Below are 20990 nucleotides of genomic sequence, written 5' to 3'. Positions count from 1 at the left end.
ACACGCATAAAGATGTTGATGAGATTAAGTGAATTTATGCAAGAATAGATGCAAGAAAGTGATTTAGTTAAAGATAAATAACTGGAGAAAAATTCATTTATAAGATTAAATAACCCGATAAGATATAAATGATTTTATCATTATCATTGAGATTGGTGCGGTACGCTACAATTTTCGTCGAACATTAATATGACTGTTTTAACGAAAAACATACAATTTTCATTAAAATTTATTCATTACTACGAGAATTATGAGAAAGATGTCTGATGAACATCCTACGAAACATCGTAATTTCAATTTTAATAAGAAAAACATGGTATCGTTTGAAGAAGAACAAACATGGAATGCTGTATGTTCCCTTTTTCCTGGATGAAGAAGTGAAATAATCGAAAAGAATTGTTAAACACCATGGAATTTAATCCGAATAAATTCGACTACGAAGAGAAACTAATAGCAGTCATCCTGATAACATGGAGAACTTCAAAAACGTAATTGAATAACTATAGAAAACATTTTTTATTATCTTTATTATCTTATCTTTCTTTATTGAATAAGCGATGCACGGTCTTCCAGATTGTTTGTTTAATTAACTGTAAAAATTTTTTTTTTTTTTTTTTTTTTTTTTTTTTTTTTTTTTTCAATAAAAATATCTACTCTAATTTTCTACCAACCTTTTGCCATTTCTCAAGGAATTTTCCAATCCGATTTGTAAAAAAGAAAAAAAAAAAAAAAAGAAGAAAAATAAAAGAAAAAATAGTATTTCTTTTGCGGGCAATAAAATTATCGAACTATTCTTGAACTTTCGTGGCATTAACAAAACATATATCGAAGAAGCGGCGTTGCATTGATCTGAATAAATGAAAATCAAATGGAGCAATGTCTGGTGAATAAACTGAGTGCACGAGAATTTTCCACTTAAACTTTTATAATGCTATTTTAATCGCAGCAACAGTATAAGGGGGTCTAGTATTATCATGCACCAGGATCGGTACATTAATATGAAATCTATTTACCTTCTCACTGAATTTTCTCAATTGACTTTAACCGCTAAGATTAATGCTTTAACTCCAAGTATATCTGCAGACTTTTCCAAACAATTTTTGATACAATCTTTAAATAAAAGTAATACTAGCAATTCATCGTTCTGAAATTCTTTTGGTCTTCGTACAGACGGTTTGCCATTGACGTTAATTTTATCACTTTTAAATCATTTAAATGCAGTTCTCATAAAAAATTATTATGAATCATTATTTCTCATGAAAATCGTTTCTCTCCATATATAGTTTACACAAATATTACATTTTGTATCTGCAACAATTTTTTTTTTTTTTTGTGTCAGATAACAAAGAATATACAGAAACTTAAATGCTCTCTATCGTTTTCTATTTTTATCTATAATAAAAATGAGATTACTTCGTTCCTTAACATGGGATACTTAAAATACGATAAATTAATTTGAAGATCGCGAATAAATCTTTTTAAATTTAAAAAAAGAAAAGTAAAATTATAAATTTGCAATAAGTTCATCCCATTTACATTTTCTCTTGCAAAAATCTAATAGAAAAAATAATTTTAGTTTCCCAATATTCTCATTGGAAAATAAATATTTTGTTTTATCCTATATATCGTATTGCTATAATAATATAGACAATGATATACTCGCTTTTTAAAAATCTATAATAACTTTGAGTCTCGTATTACCTCCATACGAGAGTTTAATGTTTCGGCGTGTTTCAAACGTGGACCAGCTGTTTCGAGCGTAAGAAAACTTTTTCTTTCTCAAGTCTTATAGTGTCTCTCTCTCTCTCTCTCTCTCTCTTTCTCTCTCTTTCTCTCTCTCATTTTCTCTGACGGTGTCCCATTTCAAAGTTAAAAGCCTATTCAAAATTCATGCGGTCCAACCATGTAGGCCACGGTTAAAAGTTTTCCCCTTCGAGATGTATTCTTATCAATTTTATTTTAAACAACAGCATTTAAAGTTGTTTTAATAAAAATAACAAAATAATGATGAAAGCTTTTGGACTTTTACTAATTCCTATGAAATCTAAACGTGATCGTTAATGTGCCAAAGTGTTACCTAACGAAGGACACAGTTCGTTGATGTAGGTATCGTTTCGATCGTAGGAATAATTCAAAATCCGCTATTAATCATTGGTTTAGATATGATTGTTGAAACCAATTCACCTAATGAATGCATTAGTACGAACGACAGCCGCCGACTCCTATGCCAGCTCGGTTTTACCTTTAATCGGAGTGACCGAATATCGCGTGGAAGCGTAAACCTCGCTTTCGTGTAATCGTGTTGATACTGTAATTTCCACGGGCTACACTTGAATGATAATGTAAATAATTAGAAACATCGCGTCGTTTATAAAATGTTCATTAAATTAATTTTTATTATGAGAAAAGAAATCATTTCTCTGAATGATCATTGAGAAAAAGAAAATAGATTAAACAAAAAATTGAAGAACGATTTAAATCAAGGTTGATTATATTATCTCGGGAATACTTGTATTCGTATCGATAAATCGATTCGTCCTGTTATAAGAAACTTTTACTGTGGTTTTTCAACTGTATCGAGTACACGATCAAAAGAAAAGTAACTCAGAGCTTGTCGAGAAGGTGTCGCTTATAAATTTAGCTTAAGGTATTGCTGACCATCGACCATCGATAACCATTGAGCATCGATCGAAATGAACGCTTTGCGTACCCTTTGCGCCCTAGCTAAGAGATAAGCTTCGAAACGACGTAGGGATTAGTACCGTCCCATAAATCAGAATTAATTCAAACGTTCGCAAGAGACATCTTTTTTTTTTATCTAAGTTTTACTTCGATGATAAAATAGGCTAAAAACAAAAATAAAAATAGATGCACTCTACAATACAATAACTCATATTATTCTATGGTATAACAATTGTTAATTTATTTCATATGTTTCATATCTTTCATTGATCTTGATTAATGAATACACGAGGAAATAGAATTGTTAAAATAGTCATCGTTGTTATACTCGTTTATCTTTCAACAATACGTACTCTTTTTCAAAAGTATTTTAGCGTTTCAGAAGCACGATCGTTATTTCTAATATAATCGAACGACCATAAGTAGTGTCAAGTCCAAAGTGCCAGCTAAGCCTTTTAATAAGGGAGTCTAGGCATACTATAGCGTACGACGCTCGACACGTTATTACTTCGGATAGCTGCATACTTGGAACGCCACCGTCTAGCCTTCCTATCATCATAGCCAACCTAGGCCAGAAGCCTCGATCTCGCACGATAGCCGACCGTGAAAAGACTTTCCACGATCACACCTCCAACAAGTACATATATATATATATATATATATGTACACACATACACAAACACACAAAGTCATGTATATATAGGACAGAATACATTTATCGAGTATCTTTGAGAATGTATGCAGAACTCTGGAGCATTTCCGTAGCTCTTCTATAAGATCTGCCTTCGTATACTTGAGGCTTAACCGAGCAATACATACACATATACACACACATGTATAGGTATATATGTGTCAACGCACTGGAAATCTCAAATCGACATACGCTTTCCTAAACGTCACCCGGCTCTCTCTCTCTCTCTCTCTCTCTCTCATTTTCTCTCTCTCTCTCTCTCTCTCTCTCCTCTCTTGCCAAGAGGTAGTCGCTAGGCTGTCAAGTGCACAGTTCAAGCAACTCCTCCAAAGAGGCGAACGTTCGGCTACTCAGAAAATACCTAAGCGAGTTGTAAAAAGTACTATCGAAAGTGGTCGCCGATAGTATTACGTACGAACATACAACTAAAGAAAATAATCGAGAATAAGCGAATTCATACGTCACGATCCATTCTCAAGTTTCTTTTTACGATGAATGGATGATACATTAGAAAATAGCATGAATTCGATTTTTCAAAAATTGGCACGGATTGATAGATATCCTATCTATAGTTACATAGATACCGATCTTGAATTATTATACAAACGAGAAGTTTGCGATACATAGACATCGTCGTCGTTTCGAAGTTGCAAAATGTTTCGACATTATTAATATCGATGATACCGAAGGGGCGTAAACGAGTGTGAAATTTCTGAGATAACTCGATTACGATGCGGCACGTGCTAACGTAATAATCGGATAGAAAGTTACGAGCTTCGTTATTATCGTGCTCGGTTAGCGGTCGATCTAGAAACCCTTAACGAGAGTGAAATATAATAAGATAGTACGATCGAGTGATCATCGATCGAAATGCATTCCAAAGTGATCATCGATATAGAGATATGTATATCGAACGAGCGAACGAATAAAATGAAAGAAAAAAGTCGATAAATGGGAACAATAATTTGTTCGAGATAAAAGGAAATCACGATTCGCGAATAAACGTTAGTTTTCTACGGTCGAAAAGACGCGTTCATAGAAGAAAAAAAAAAACAAAAAAAAAAACAAAAAAAAAGAAAATATATACCATTGAAAGATCGAGCTTTCGCCAGCGTTAATTAGCATATGAGGCTTTAGTTGGCCGGCCGAATTGAGAATGGGTTAATTTAGTTCTGAAATACTTTGTGACCCAGTGAACAACCGCGGCTTTTTCGCAGTTTTGTTCTTCAAGCTTGGCAAGAGAAAACGCTCTGGTTAATCCGCGACTGCACTCGCGTGGAAAATAAAGCGTTTCACTCGATAGCAAGAGCTCCATGTATATATATATATATATATTTGTTTGTTCGTTTGTTTGTATATACTCTTCGTTGTACACTCGTAAGTGCTACCGTGTTCATCCACCCTCCCATTCCAGATTCTATGCTACAAGGATGCCTTTTAATGCATTTCGGATAGACGCTACGAAATAGTCGCGCGCCCTGCCGCTTTTTATTTTGACAATAATTGTAACCTCCTCGTTCGCCTAATTGGACGGCAATTGGCCAGAACTCGATCGATAAGAGCCATCTAGAACAGAGATTGCACATCTCCGGGGTAGCAATTCGCAAAGACAATTAGCGAGCAGATTAGAAGATGAAGGCATCCAGCCGCCAAAATTTCGACGCTCCGTAATCGTCGACCATTCCTGTCGATCGTTTTCAGCATTCAAGGAAAATCGCTTTTAGCTTGGGTGCTACGGAATGAACACGTTTCTGTTCAACTCTCACCAAAAGGTACGTGCTCCTTTCGAAGATAGATTGAGATACTTGCGAGTACGATGATTCTACGAATCGGTTTCGATAAAGAACTTTCTAACGCAGAAGATACTGTATAAAGGTAGAACATTAAATGACAAGAATCTACTAGAGAATGTCAAAGTATCGCTACTTTCTGATTTCTTAAGTGCTCGATAAAAGCTTTTCGACTTAAACTTCAATGTCGATTCCATTTTTATCTGGAAGAAATTATTAAACCACTTCTTTTCTATGTCTATTTTTCTATTTCCCAATCCACTCCTCCTTTCCCCGCCTTCCCCCACTTTCTTTCTAACTCTCAAAAGATCTATCTTTAATGAACCATTCAATGTATAAGGAAATTGTAATTAGTCTGCATGGATATTATTCTGAAAGATCGATATCTAAAAGTATCTTCGAATTAATGTTAAAGCAAATGTTAATATGTCCGTATCGTATCATCGAATAATTATTCAATTTGATATGTATTTAATTCGAATATTTCAATGTTAATGTAAAATACATATAATATTCGTAATTTAAGTTTGAACGATATAGAATCAATCACGAAAATATTACCTTTCTATTACTCTTTCCATCTGATATCACTAATCTTATTAATGATTCCTATATAAATCTTTTTGTTTGAAACGATTTGAAAATAATTTACATGATATATAAAATGCATATTATATCATAGGACATTATTAACAAGCCATAAAATTATTTGTTATAATTCGTTCCGCCTTATTATTTTTCATGGTTTTTAATAAATTTACATTGGTCCATTATGTCAAATAAAATGAAGATTGGATTTCATATATGTTACGATTAAATTTAATTAATGTCTCTAATTAACGAGACGACCGGCGGATTTCTTTTCTAAATTATGTAAATCGAAAGAAATCTGTAAAAAGTCGCACTTTATCGTTTAGCATAATCATCCAAAGGAAAGAGAATGTCGAGCGTAACTAAAGAGAAACGATGGGAATAACAGAAGGATTCGTTTAACAGGTACCAGTAGCTAGGAATAATTTACAATTTACGTCAGAGCCGTCTGTCGCAAAAGCATAACGCGATTTCCATCACGCTGGAGAGAACGAATCGACGAAAAAATAAAAACCAGCGAAGAAGAAGGAAAAAAAAAAGAATGGCGGGGAAACGGGGTCGTCGACCGTCTCTTCGGCCGTTCTCATTTGCATCCCTCTCGTTACGTTGAAACGAGATAGAAAATATGAAATCGACCGAATCACCGTTCTCTTTCTGTCTGTCCGCAGATTCGGTTTAGTCTCAGTTGCTTTATTCAAAATTTCGTGCTTTCAATGGTAATAATGCATACTTAAAAAAGAAAAAAAAAAAAAAAGAAAAAAAAGCAAACAAAAAAGAAAGAAAAAAATACAAAAGAAAAAGAAACTGTATAAAGCTTTTGTACTCACCTAATTCTGGACCGCAGACACGTGGAATAATTTCGAGAATGGCACTACAGGATGGATCCTCGAAACAAAGTTGACGAGCGTAGAGGCAATTCAATATAGCGACACCCTTTTTGATATCGGATCCTAAAACAATAGAGCGAATGCATCGATAATTAATTGTCGATTATTCCTATCCTATTGTACGTGCTACTGATTTATTATCTTTTATGATTTAGTTTAATTTGATGAAATATAGGGAGTTAATAAAGGATTTGTTATTATTTGCAAGATTGTTTAGCTGAAAATACGTTTCCATTAGAATCATATGTATTAATCGTAGATATTATTATATGCGAAACAAATATACATAAATTAAATATAGAAAATGTCATCGAAAATGAACGAAAAGTGAAATAATGGAGACGGAAAAATTGCAAAAAAAGAAAATGTCAAAACAGAAAACGAGAAAGAGAGAGAGAGAGAGAGAAAGTAAAAAAAAGACGATTTGGAGCGAGCTATATCGCACGCCCTTACGGATTTTTACGAGCCACTCGCGCAACGGAAGTCGATAAAAGAAGACTCCTGGGTGCTGCAATTAATTACGAAACGTTCGCCACCGGTGCAACCGGCCATAAAGCACACTCTATATAACGGTGCCACTTTCGTAGCTTCAGCTCTGTTCTGGACTCAACTCGCGAGACTCTACCACGGAGATAAATGAATTTTTGTGATCATCAACTCGAAACGAAAGATTTTTCTAAGTTCGATCTTTCTTCTTTCGTACGTTCGCGAAGCGCGGGAAATTCAAAATTATTCGTAAAGAAAAACGTGGCTGAAAATTGTAATTGTATTTTCATTCGAAATAATCATGTCCAAAATTATTTTTCTTTTTCCTCTTAAATGATACTCGATAATATTATCGAAAAAAATTAAATACGTAGATATCAGACGCGATTCATCGATCTTCCGAGAAAGCGAAGCCGAACTTCTGTTTTTCTTCTTCCTTTTTATGCAAATGAATATTGAACTTCCGGAAAAAGAAAAAAAAAAAAGAGAGAGAGAGAGAGAGAGAGAGAGAGAAACACCGAATGTACGTTCTCTCGTCGCGATAAACTATAATTATCGACACGAAACCAGTTCGCCGTTCGCGTGCCAAAATGCAATCTCGTTTATCTCGTAGAAAGAGCGTGTGTTGCGAGTGTCGAAATTAAATCGTAAACTTACCGATCGTCCCGAATGAATGAAAAAGAAAACAAAAAAAGAAAAGAAAAGAAAAGAAAAGAAAAGAAAAAAGAAAAAAGAAAAGAAAAGAAAGAAAAAACTTATTAATTTCTTATCCCTTCTTATTCCTTCTACGAAATTTCTCGAGATAAAATAGCATAGAGTATTCTCGAGCAGTGCAACTATGATCACGATAATTATTCGATCATGTCAATGGCCGTTTGAAACGTCCACGTTTGGAACTTAAATCATTCGCGTGGTTTATTGATGCGCAATAAAAAGAAGAAACGGAGAAAGGGAAGGAAAGTCATAAAATAGTGGCAAAAGGAGATAGCGAGAGAAAAAGGCAGAAGAGTTACACGGAATAATATTTCCATTTCACTTTATTACCCTTTGTCTCTGGTCTTCTTCTTTTATCTCCCTCTCTCTCTCTCTCTCTCTCTCTCTCTCTCTCTCTCTCTCTTTCTTTCTTCCTTTCGCAATATAATTATTCCTCCCTGTTGCACATTACAGCAACCTTCTTCTCTACCCCTTTCGCTTCTTTCTCTCTTTTCTTCTCTCTCTCTCTCTCTCTCTCTCTCTCTCTCTCTCGCTCTCTCCCTTGATCTTCTTTTCTGTTTTTTTTTCTTTCTTTAAATCTTACGTCACGTTTACACACGCCTTTGTAATCGTTGTTCTTTTCATGCGAACGACACAAATTTTTCTCCCGCGTATCTCGTCATTTGTGCATGAGTTTGATGATAATACGATGAAAGTAAATTGCATCGTATGATCGATTACAAAAGAAAAACGTACGATTCTATTTGTTAAACGCGTTAATAGATCAAATCTGATAAAAATATTTTTCCGACATTAAAAGGAAAAATGAATTAAAAACGATCATAAATATGTACAAATGTTCATTGATGATTGGATCATTAATCTTTTATAATATTATTTACGTACAACCCAAATCTGATTTTATCTTTTTACCACAAATTTCTAACTTCGTAAGAACATAATAAATTCATTTGACCGAACCAGTATTCCTTAACCCTTTCGTTGAAAATTTTATATAGCCTTGAGGTTAAGCTATCTACCATACAGGAACATTTTGTCTGAATACAGTTTTAAGTCTTATCATATATTCAATTTAAGAGTTGATCGATAATCGATCCAAATAGCTATATTTACAGAACGTTTGATACACAGACTGATCTCAAATGTATCAGCCAGACTTTGAGTTTATAAGAAATTTAATTTTGAGTAAAAAAGTTTTTAAGAAATGTATCCCTTATGAAGGGGACAAAAAATATCTTTTTAAAATATTATTATCAAAAAATCTCTAAAATCACGTTTATTTTATACAGTTTTATAAATGTCACGGAAAGTATGTATTTTTCAACGATAACGTGATAAATTTTTCTGTAAATATCTGATAATCAATAAATTCATTAATTCATTTTTTTTCGTTTATTTATTTATTTATTTATTTATTTTTATTACGTATATAATCGAAGTTGATTACACAGTTCGTTAAACTTCAAAGCATCATAAATCGATAAAATATAAATGGAAAGATATATTGTAAGTATTCGTTGGATTTGTATTGATATTCTCTATCACTTTTGTTAGACTTTAGAATATCGATTTCTATTTTAAAAAATTATTACGACTTTCATTTTTTGACAACAGCACACACTTTATGAAATAGCTGTAATTACGTATTACATTTCCCCTTTAAAATCAAACAATAATTTCTTTCGTAAAATTTGTTTATAAAATTAATAAGTTCGGAAATATTTGGCTGCATCGTTTAAAGTTAGACACTATATACACTTATGCACGTATACATATGTATACAGATAGAAAGTATTTCTTATTACGATCATTATCGTCAAATTACGGTGGCCGGTTTAGAGTAATTATTCATGATCGAGATATTATTTAAGAACATTCACGCACGCATCGAACCGTTGTTTTTTACGCGACACGACCGACCGCACGAAAACTTTTTCCTTATCGCAGTTTGACGATTCGGTAGATTAAGTGGAAGCAAATGTAGCCCTTGGGGAGGCTCTATGTTGCAGTGCCGTTGCGCAAGCCAACTCGTGCTATGCGGCATAATAATTATCGTCCTTCGTTCGTGGTTAGCTTCATGGTAGTAAAAGTTCACTCAGAATAATGTAATTGTGTGAGGGCGACAAGTTGATAAAAAATCGAGCTTAATGATTTCTCTCGAAAGGTCCAAATCTTCTATTGATTTCCAAAAATTATAAAACATTTCTTTTCTCTTTTATAATTTGTTTTCTCTTTGTGATTTCTATAAGATAGAAAATCGTGCTTCATTTATATCTTTGAAAAAAAAAAAAAAAAAGAAAAAAAGAAATATTGAATAAATATATATATCAGATATTTCGGATAAAAGATCTCCATTGATAGATTCCAAAGTAGTGATGGCGAAACTTTTTTTATGATAGGACACAATCAAATGAAAAATTTTATATTTACCGGATCAAATATTTCAACAGAGTAATTTAAAAAATAAAAATAAATTCTATATTTAATTCTTCAATCAATCTATAGTGGCAAAAAAAAGAATATAAACTCAAAATTAAATAATATAATTTTATTTGAAATTAATACGAAATTGATTGATGCTTTTGAAATAATAATTTTTCTATATCAATATTGTGTAATTAATGTTACATAAATAAATAATTCAATTTCACATATATTTTAAAATTCCATTAGAAATAAAATATAGATAAATAACTATGCCGTACTAATCTAATAATTAACATTTAGAGTCTTGTCTTTTTACACTTTGCAAAGATTTAAAAACTCAATTTGTTTTTATTAATTTACAATACTTCAGTTAAACTTTTTGAAAATTCACGGTTAGCCATCGCTGTTCTAAAGATAATTATTACCCGTGAAGACTTGATTATAAATTGAGATAACATTTTTAATTAAACTTCTATTTCTTTCTTGTCTGTTTTCTTTTTCTTTTTCTTTTTCCTTTTTCCTTTTCATCGAATAACCAATTGAAGTAGATATTAAAACAAACGTCTCGTATGAATTGAAAAGAAATATAATTAAAATAACATATCTAATATCTAAATTCCATTGAAAATCCTTGATTTTTCGATAAGTAAAAGAAAAGTTCGTGATGAGAAATAAACGTATTACTTGGCTCTATATATTGATATTAGTTTCAAATATATCCGTAAGATTGTCTTCGAAGTCTGAGAAGGGTGTGGGTCTTTGAAACGAAAGAACCAATAAAAGAGACAAGAAAAAGAGAAAAGAAAAAAGCAAAAGAGAGAGAGAGAGAGAGAGAGAGAGAGAGAGAGAGAGGAAGTAGGTAGCTAGATAGGTAGGTAGGTAGGTAGGTTGGTAGGTTGGTAGGTAGGATGAAGAACTTTTTCCAGGGTCTCTCTTTCGCTTTCCAGTTCGCAGGAAGGAAAATCCCTTATCGTGCCGGATGGCCTCACCGGGGAAAATCCATTTGAGAATTTTCGTGCGCGGATATATTTAATTATCTCTTGGAGGGGTGGTAGGAGGATAGGAAGGTGCCGGAGATAATTCCAGGGGGTGAAACTTTTGCACTCGAACTGCGTTACGATGCGAGGCAGAAAGTATAACTCTCCTGTCTTATTAAATATAGATCTCGCTAGCAATTGGAACTTCCGCTTGAACAGTTACTTCCGTTTCTCCCGAGTTTTCTACTTTTCTCGTAACCCCAACTGTTTCATCGTGTCTCCACCTTCCTCATTCTCTACTTCTTTCTCTTTATCTTTTCTTTTTCTTTTTCTTTTTTTTTTTTTTTATTCCTCTTTTGTGTTACTCCTTTTTTTTTTTTTTTCTTTCTTTCTCTAACGGTCCATCTTTGATTGTGTCACTCTTGGTATAAACTTATCATTACGTATATAGATAGAAAGAAAAATATAAAAATATCTCGTGAATCTTCGGTTAAGATAAATCTCTCTAAAAGAATTAATAATACCAGTTCCATGAGGTTGATTCTAATAATAGATAAGATTCATGGACGACTGACAATCTCTTTATCATTTTCAACGATCTTTCTCTTAAGCCTGGTCATTTTAATTCTCTCGTCACGTACTTTTTTGACCTCCTTTGCGCCGTTAAAGGACTTCTATTTTCTCCATGAACTTAAGTCAAGTGGACTCCGAGTAGAAGGAAAATTGTTTGTAAAGGCCAATTGCCGAACGTAGTTATAAAATAGTTTAAGAAGAGATTTTCGAAGAATTTCGAAGAATGATTAAACGATTCGTTCGTTCTTAATTTGATTCGTTTGATTAACTCGAGAATTCGTCAAACACGCTCCGTGAATAGTAACGTATCGAAATGTGTCCGGTGTTGTATGAGGAAATTACATTTAATCATCGTGCACTTGATTCATTCGCATGTAACGCAGACCCTGCAATGATCACTTCGATACTCTTGATGATTGAAATGCTTTTCGATTGAGGTGGTCGGTCAAGTGCATAGCATTTTATCGAATTACTTTACTCTGGGTGTTGTTATGCGATCGATAAAACCTCGTAATAGTACTACAATACAACTACTTCGTTCATCATAGTATTTAGTAGCTAGGTAATATATACGATACCAAAGAAAAGTTTCGCACACAAGATTATCTTTGTGTAGAAATAGCGTATTTCCACCGTGTTCCACTTCTTTTTTATTAACGGAATAATCCGATTCCAAAATACTTTTACTCCACGAATACTTCTTAACTACTTAAACGTCATACTTGACATATATATATATATATATATATATATATATATATATATATATATATTTCTGAATGTTGCATTATACAATAACCAACGAAATACAATTAAATATGTATATCGGTATTTAAAATATGAATTAAAGACGTATATATTGTTACGATTCAAATCAGATAATAAAATAAATTTTATCGTAATAACGTTAAAGATACGTAAAATTGAATTTTAGAAAAAAGAATTCGAGTAGTCAATTGATAAAAAGATAGAATGAAATATATCGAAAAATGTATTGAGAATAAAGGGTTTCGACGATGATTCTGAACGTTTCGAGTGAAGTTAAGGATGTTGAAGTAAGGAGGGAAGTACAGAGAAAAGAAAGGAGATTGAACGAGTCAACTTAGCTGTGGAGTTCGATGTGAAGCGTAAAAGGTTTGAAGGATGGTGAAAAAGTATGGGGATGGACGATCCTACGAATCGATATATGGGACACTGATTTTCAATTATCGGTTTGGTACGGTATACGTGGTCGAATTTGTTCATCCGTAGCAGGCAAGCAGATCATGAGATGTTATTGTTTTCGGCGCGTGTAACAGTGTCGACAATCGTTCTCCATCGACAGGAATCGCTACGCAAAATGGACTTGCCAGGGATTTGTTGAGGATTTCCTATGGAATTCGCACATCGATTGTTCCTAACAGATTAAAATGTTCCGACGACTCCATATGTGGGAGCAAACGATACCTATGTATATACATATTGTATATGTACATGTACATGTATATATTTCACAAAGAGAAGAAGAATGACGAAGAGAGGGGATAAAAGAGGACAGTGCATTGGATAAGATCGTGGCGAATGAGAAAATCGCTTTAATTTCGATAAAGGTTGCGTGTAATCGCGTAAAACGAACGTTTTGTACCGATAAATCGAGGTTACGCGTGGTGCTTTAACCCGATTAACAATCTATTATCCTCGATAACATCATTCGACGATATTATCTTACTCGAAGCAGGTATAATTGATTTATGGAAAGTGCATTTGAAATAAAACGATCGTAAAAGTGCAAACGATAAATGATAAATACAAGTTCTTTTTCTCCTCTTAACATGAAGGAAAACGACATTCAGATACAAGCTTCTTCGAATAGCGTCATTATCAACAATAAAAAAATTATTCAATATATTTTCGATATAGAAGTAACAGATAAAATCGAACATTATATTAAATTTCAATGTATTTTTGTAAAAATATATTATCAACCGTTTCGATAAAACGACAAATTCAGTTTTCCTATATTTTTCCATCGTTAAGGTATCGATAATAAATTGTTGATATCATCGGTGAAATATAATCTGATTGAAAAAGAATACCCCTATATGTTTGTGTGTGTATATAACATATATATATAAATATATATATATACATATATATATACACGCATATATATATAAATATATATATATATATATATATATATATATATATATATATATAAAATAAAAAGAGAGAAAACGAGAGAAACGATAAAACATTGAAAGAATGATTTTAATGAACGCTCGAGATCTCATAACGAAAAGAGCTCGAGGTTGTATCTCGTGGATCGCCGTGGTGAAGCTCGATATTCGAGGAAGTCACGCGAGTTATCGGAAATATTTGCGAGCCGTGCTCTACGATAAGGGAGCATTTTTGAAAGCGTAACGATGTTCCGTTTTCCTCCCCTCTCCTGTACCTCAATCCCCTCTTCATCTCCTATCCTTTGAAAATGTTACCATTTATCTTTGCACGAACTAATGTAATGTTCTTTTCTCGAAGTAATTACGATTCGTGAGGATGGCCAAAATGTTACGACGATGGCACTAATTGCCAGTAACTCACCAAATCAGATCGCAGACTACGAAATTAGTGGCGTCTCGCTAATTGAGGTGGGTCGAGAGTGCGAACACACCACGATCGCCAGCTCTTAGCCCGGAGCGCGTAACCATTTCCCATGAAGTAATTATTTAATTTAAGAGAACAGATGGTAAGAATCCTGAAATCCTCGGCTTTATCGGGATATTACTCTTTTTCACTCTTTTTACCGATACATGAAACTCGATTCAAGAATCAGTGAAATTGAGAAAACTTAAAAAGTTACCGACTACGGACGGAGATATATTTTTATCTCGAATTTCTTAATATATCCTATAGCTATATAAATATATATATATATATAATATTCAATTTCGTTTAAATAATTTATCAGTCGTGAAAAGAAAAAAAGAAAAAAACGAGATATGTATGGAACTAAGTATAAAGGGCTAGAGTATTGTTTTAAATGTACACTGTCTGCAACGTTATCAAAGACACACAAGATTTGCTTATGTCTGAGAGAGCTAAAGGATCCCTTTGGTCGTAGAGGAAATTCAAATTTTGGACTATCGCGATGGACACACCCTTTCTTTCTCGCGATAGTACGACGGTTCGACGTTTGCAAAATGCATGAAAACTGTGCCTTGGGAAATCAAAAAAGCGGAATAGCACTTCTATAGATCAACGGTCGATATACATTTGGATATATGCGAATATATGTATATAGATATCTACTTACTCACATATCTACGCATAGGAGTAACGAAGCTACTATGTAACTAAACGAGTATAAAGGTATATATATATAGAGATGTAAAAAAGAGAGAGAATGAGAGAGAAATAGAAAGAGAGAGAAAGAGAGAGAGAGAGAGTGAGAGAGAGAGAGAGAGAGAATGAGAAAGAGAGTGGGAGGGAGAAAGGGTGAGTGAGTGAATGAGTATGACAGAGAAAGAGAAAGAGAAAGAGAGAGAGAGAGGGAGAGAGAGAGAGAGAGAGAGAGTCGATTACGATCCCACAAGGCCATAAGAGCTCGAAACTTGCCCTGAAAACGGCGACCTCTCGTTTTAGGTTCCCTTAATCCCCCAAATGTTCTCCTCCAATCTACTCTACACTCTACCAGCCATATACACGAACCCGTTCGTTCTCTTCGCTCGTGAATATAGCTCCTTGCACCAAATAAAGGGTACATTCACGATGTATTTCCTCTCTATCGTACTACGTCCACGTACCTGCTTATTTCCGGTAACAACCTTGTTTTAATCACGACGATCTTTTCCCAAGTTGGAATGCAGCGATTTCACTTTCCTACCAAGAATTCAAAAATACTTAACTATCGACGTTATTCTTCAATGTACCACCTTGTTATTTCGCTTTACATTTAGATTACATAAAAGAGAGATTTTTTTTACTTTAGCTTGTTTACCGAGCATATAATTATATTAAGTAGTATCATAAAAGGATAATAATATTATTATAAATATTATTGTTTCTTCTTATAATTTTTTTATGTTAAAAATTTTGATACGTTAACAAACGATCTATAAGAAATACAATTTTCATCGTTCGTTAATCAAATTGGCTTATCTAATCGTGAATCAAATATCACGTAATAAGTTTAATCGAATGAAAAAATAAATATCGCACGAAAAGTAGAGAAAGAGAGAGAAAGAGAGAGAGAAAGAGAGAGAGAGAGAGAGAGAGAGAGAGAAACTCCAGAAATAGTATCAGCAACAACAGCAGCAACAGCAGCAGCAACAGCAACAGCAACAGCAACAGTAGCAGTGTTAGTGGAGGTACCTCGGTGGGGACTTTAATTAGCGGGTACGGATCGATTTGTCCCTAGCACGCCTCGAGGGAAGCCTTGCCTATCGTGCGGACAGCCCTTACTTTCCTTCTAATTTCCCCTTTCTTACTCGCTTTTTCCTCTCTTTCTTCTCGCGCCGCATGAAAACCGCACGGTTATCGTGGCCGCATGGTTCTCTTGTTATTTTCAATATCGCCGTGCGAAATACTTAACTTAAACTTTGACCTACCCCTTTCCTTTTCTCGCTTTTTTCTTTTTTTTTCTTTCTTTTTTCTTTCTCTTTTTTTTTTTTTTTTTTTTTTTTTCTTTCGTTAGCCCTCCATTTAAATAGCAAGATACACGGGATGAAACAATGAAAATTATGTAATAAATATTTATAAGAAAACGAAGAAGAAAAAAGCTTTCTTATTTTTTTTTTTCTTTTTTATTTCTTTTCCTTTTTCTTCTTCTTCTTTTTCTTCGAGAATGAATTAATATTACGATAATAAAGAATTTTCTTCTTTCTTGCATTATCATTGAGATATAATTGAATACAATTCTTATATATAATATATATATATATATATATATATATATATATAAAAAAGATACGTTGTTAATAGCCAAGAGGAGATCAACGATATTACGTTGAAAAGGGTAATTCCAGAAATCGCGGAATCGGATGGCGGAAAAGAAGGATAATCCGAAAGAATTAAAGTGGGTAAGGGGAGAAGAAAGTGTAGAGGCCACGAGCGAGAAACGATCGTACGTTTCCCCACGCAATTCCGACTAGCATGAGAGGAAGGGCTGCCTTTTTCGGAGACACGCCATTGGATAATGCATCCGGCGTACAAATAGATAGCGTTAGAGGAGTGAAAGAAGTAAAGAAGGGAATGGCATGTTGGATTCCCATATCGCTATCGAGAAGTCATAGAAAAGAAAGAGAGAGAGAGAGAGAGAGAGAGAGAGAGAGAGAGAGGAAGAGATCTACGTATGTAACACTCTTCTTTTGCTCTTCTTCTTTCTCATCTTCTTTCCCTATCTTTTTTTTTCTCATACTTATCCTTTCACAAAAAATCCAGGAAAGAATATACACAGCGTCGAAGCGAAAAAAAGAAAAAAACAAAAAGAAGAGGAGAAAAACACTTTCCTACTTAAGAAATTAACTTTAGTTTCGATTTTCCGCAAGGGCGTTTTTAAAAAGTTTCGAAAGCATCGACAATTTAAATCGGTCATATATATAAAGCCGCTATCCAAAGCGATCTCACTTTTTCCCTTCTCGTCTAACCTCCCTTAGTCCACTAACCTTCGTTCTACTCTTCTCCCTTTCTTCTTTAATAACCCACGAAAGCAATCCTTTATCTTGCTCCTCACACTTTGTTCCCTTAACAGCCTTTATCTCGCAACGATTCGTACACGAGCCATTGTCCATTATCGATTTCGTTTCGTTTCGTGAAGCCACATCGAATACCCAAAAGACTGCTACTACTACTACTACTGCTACTGCTGCTGCTGCTGCTGCTGCTGCTGCTGCTGCTTCTTCTGCTGCTTCTGCTTCTGCTTCTGCTGTTGCTGCTGCTACTTCTACTGCTACTGCTGTTGCCGTTGCTGTTACTACGACCTTACGCCCTCTTTCAAAAGAAAAAGGATGAACACTTTCACGAGCTGGAACGCGAAGCATTTCGCTCCGGTACGAAATGCGTCGCTCGACGACGATGAACGGTTATTTCCTTTTTCCTTCTCTTCCTTTCTCCGTGCCAACACCTGCTGCTGTTGCTGCTGTTGCTGCTGCTGCTGCTGCTGCTGCTGTTACTACTACTACTACTACTACTACTACTACTACTACTACTACTACTACTGCTGCTGCTGCCGTCGCTGCTACGTGTATTACTCTCCCCTTCTCAAATAACTCGCAAAATTAGGCTAGCGTGAAAACATCAAGAAGGTATCTACCTACCCACTATGCTCCGACAAATTCGACGATTTTCTTCTACTTTTCGTAACTCTTGAGAATGGTGGATAAGACATTTTCGATTAGGGGAAGACTTTTCAAGCTCTCTTCTTGTAAATCTTCTCGTATATTCCTGATAACCTCGTTTTCGACTATAGTTACACGCTAAAATCTTCCATTAGTCGAATCTTTCTTATCAGAATGTTCGATCATTAAAACGTTTTTTTTTTTTTTTTTTTTTTTTTTTTTTATTTCTTTCTTTCTATCTACTTCATCTATTTCCTCCTTGAAATATTTTATTATCTTTATAATTTATACACAAACTTTATCCAATATTTATCTTCTTTTTCTCTCTCTCTCTCTCTCTCTCTCTCTCTCTCTCTCTCTCTCTCTCTCTTACAATCGAAAACTGAATTTTACTCTCGTACCAGTTATGAAATAACAATTATAAAATAAAGAATTCTATTCATGAACTGAGAATAGTACAATCCAATTTAACGTGACAAAAATGTATATAATTCAGAAGGCAGAAAGATTCGTAAAATTTTAAAAGAGAATTAAAATGCATATATACAATTCAATATTATATTAAATTAAATAAAATAAAATAATATTACTCAAATATTTTTGCTACGATATAGTAGAAGAAATAGAATGAAAAGAAAATTTGTATATAACATAGATTTGAAAATCTAAATTATATATATCGTACAAGACATTCTACATTGATTTTTACGATGTTTTAATTAATTTTAATTAATTTAGTATTAAACAACAAATGATAATGTTACCAAGATAGAAGTTTCTGTATTATATAGCCAGCTATGGTTAGTTGTCGACGTCACGAACTCGCTCATATGGCATCTATTTGTCTCTCTGAACGTTTCGTTCCTGTCGTCTTCGTAGCCATGGCTAATCCGAGTCGTCATGAGAAAAGAGCCAAGCAGAAACCATTTCGGAGGAGCAGCAAAAGGCAGAACGTGTTCGAGGACTCAAACGAGCGTCGTTCGATCTTCTCGAGTGCAACTACGCCCTGACTGTTACTACGAGCTCTTTTCTCGCGTTCTTTCTTTCCATCCCACTACTACCATCACCCTACACACATTCCTTTTCTCTTTCTCTTATTATGATCCTCTCTGTCTATCTGTCTCTCTCCATCTTTTTGTTTTTCTTTATCTTTCTTAGGCAACCAGTACTTTTTCTCTCTCTCTTTCTCTCTCTCTCTCTCTCTCTCTCTCTCTCTCTCTCTCTCTCTCTTTATATGTGTATGTGTGTGTTGTTTTTTCTATCTCTTTCACTCTTTCGCTTATTCTCTTTTCTATTCTTTTTCAGTATCTTTCGGTGTGCTTGTTCTATCCTATAAACGTTCTTTTTTATAGCGTCGAAAGGGTACGAGTGATCGATGCCGGAGGAAATCCATTCGCGTAATGTTCGGCCACCTCGAATGAGAGAAGATCGAAGGTACTGTAAATCCGTTCTGTCAGTTCGAGCAACGAACCACCAATTTCGTATATTGGACGATGACGTGATACGTCAAAAATACGATTTGTGCCACGATGAATTCAAAGCTATCAATAGTTTCGAGTAGAAGTGGGAATAACTTTAGAATGAAAAATTGTCAAAGAAATGACTTCTTTTAACATCTAAGGTGAGTTATTTTTTATCCAAAGTAAATATTAAGCGTTCAATTTAATTTCATTTCTATCGCGTTTATATTTTAAAAATGTATATATGGGGAATGTTAATAAGTGAAATATTATAAATTGGATGGTAACAAATAATGCATTAAATTATTAGTTATATGGGTTTTCTAATGAATTAGTAGAATATTACATTGACTAAACGTTTCATTATTATTATTACTATTATTATTATTATTATTATTATTATTGTTATTATTATAATTGTTGTTATTATTATTATTATTTATATATTACTATCGATGAAACGCGGAACGCATTCTGAAAGATTAATTATCTTAAGCGAATGTATTTGTGCAAATGGTAAATCTATCTAGTAATATAAAAAAAAAAAAAAAAAAAAAAAGAAAAGGAAAGAAAAAAAAAGGAGAATTCATGAAGAATTAATAATCTGAAAAGGATCAATTCGATAAGAACATCGGATTAAAAGATAAAGGATTTTAAGATATATTCGAGATTGAATATTCGCGAACATAGAAGTATTCTAGAATGCCACATTTCTTCGCCGGTCGTTTTCTTCCAAAATCAAGTTTTTAAATCTACTCAATCATAGAAACGTTCAGGGAATAATTTCAACAGATAATGAAGCTTTTAACGAGAGCGAACGTTCATGGATCGTAAGGTAACTAAATTTTTTATAATAATAAAAAAAAAAATCCTTCAATTTTTTATTCAACGATTAAATATTTATTAAGTTTGAAAAATTTCATCCGACCTATTAAATAATCCCACGAAGAATTTGCTTCTATCTCTCATGATAGATATTAAAATACATGTGCATTATCCTTGTCATCCTATTCGTCTTCTCGTCATAGCATTGAAAAAGTTCTTGAAAGATCGTTCCATGTGATTTTCTTGGAGTTAAGCAAACCGATGTTCTTCTTTACTATCTACATCGATTAAACTTAAAAAGGATTTCGTTTTTCAACACGCTAGAGAGTATTCAATTACAAGTTTTGCAAGAAAGAAAGAAAGAAAGAAATAGTTTCGTGCTTTACTCTTTCAAATAAGTTTTATAACCTTTCGTAAGGCAACGGTCGAGACGTGTTCCTATGACCGATCGATTCTCGAGCTTTCCTTTCGGAGGAGATAAGACTTTCGAGGAAGCTTTTGAGCTTCCAAGATGTCTAACCGTGCAACGAGACTTAAACGAATTTAAATGATGACTAGGACAATTCGATCCTC

The 20990-nt window shown here is 33.7% G+C and overlaps 1 protein-coding gene across 2 annotated transcripts in view; it reads right to left on the bottom strand.

Annotated features, from left to right (window-relative positions):
• LOC124949534 overlaps nucleotides 1-20990 on the bottom strand; it is a 164285-nt gene that overhangs the window by 76203 nt on the left and 67092 nt on the right. For both annotated transcript variants that reach the window (XM_047494752.1, XM_047494753.1), the window contains exon 2: nucleotides 6582-6704. In XM_047494752.1, the coding sequence (XP_047350708.1) occupies nucleotides 6582-6704 (123 nt within the window). The remainder of the gene's footprint in view (nucleotides 1-6581; nucleotides 6705-20990) is intronic.

The sequence above is a fragment of the Vespa velutina genome, chromosome 5 (genome assembly GCF_912470025.1).
Source record: "Vespa velutina chromosome 5, iVesVel2.1, whole genome shotgun sequence".
Classification (NCBI taxonomy): Eukaryota; Metazoa; Arthropoda; class Insecta; order Hymenoptera; family Vespidae; genus Vespa; species Vespa velutina.
Note: the sequence above shows the minus strand (reverse complement) of the source record. Positions and strands in the feature narration are given on the sequence as shown.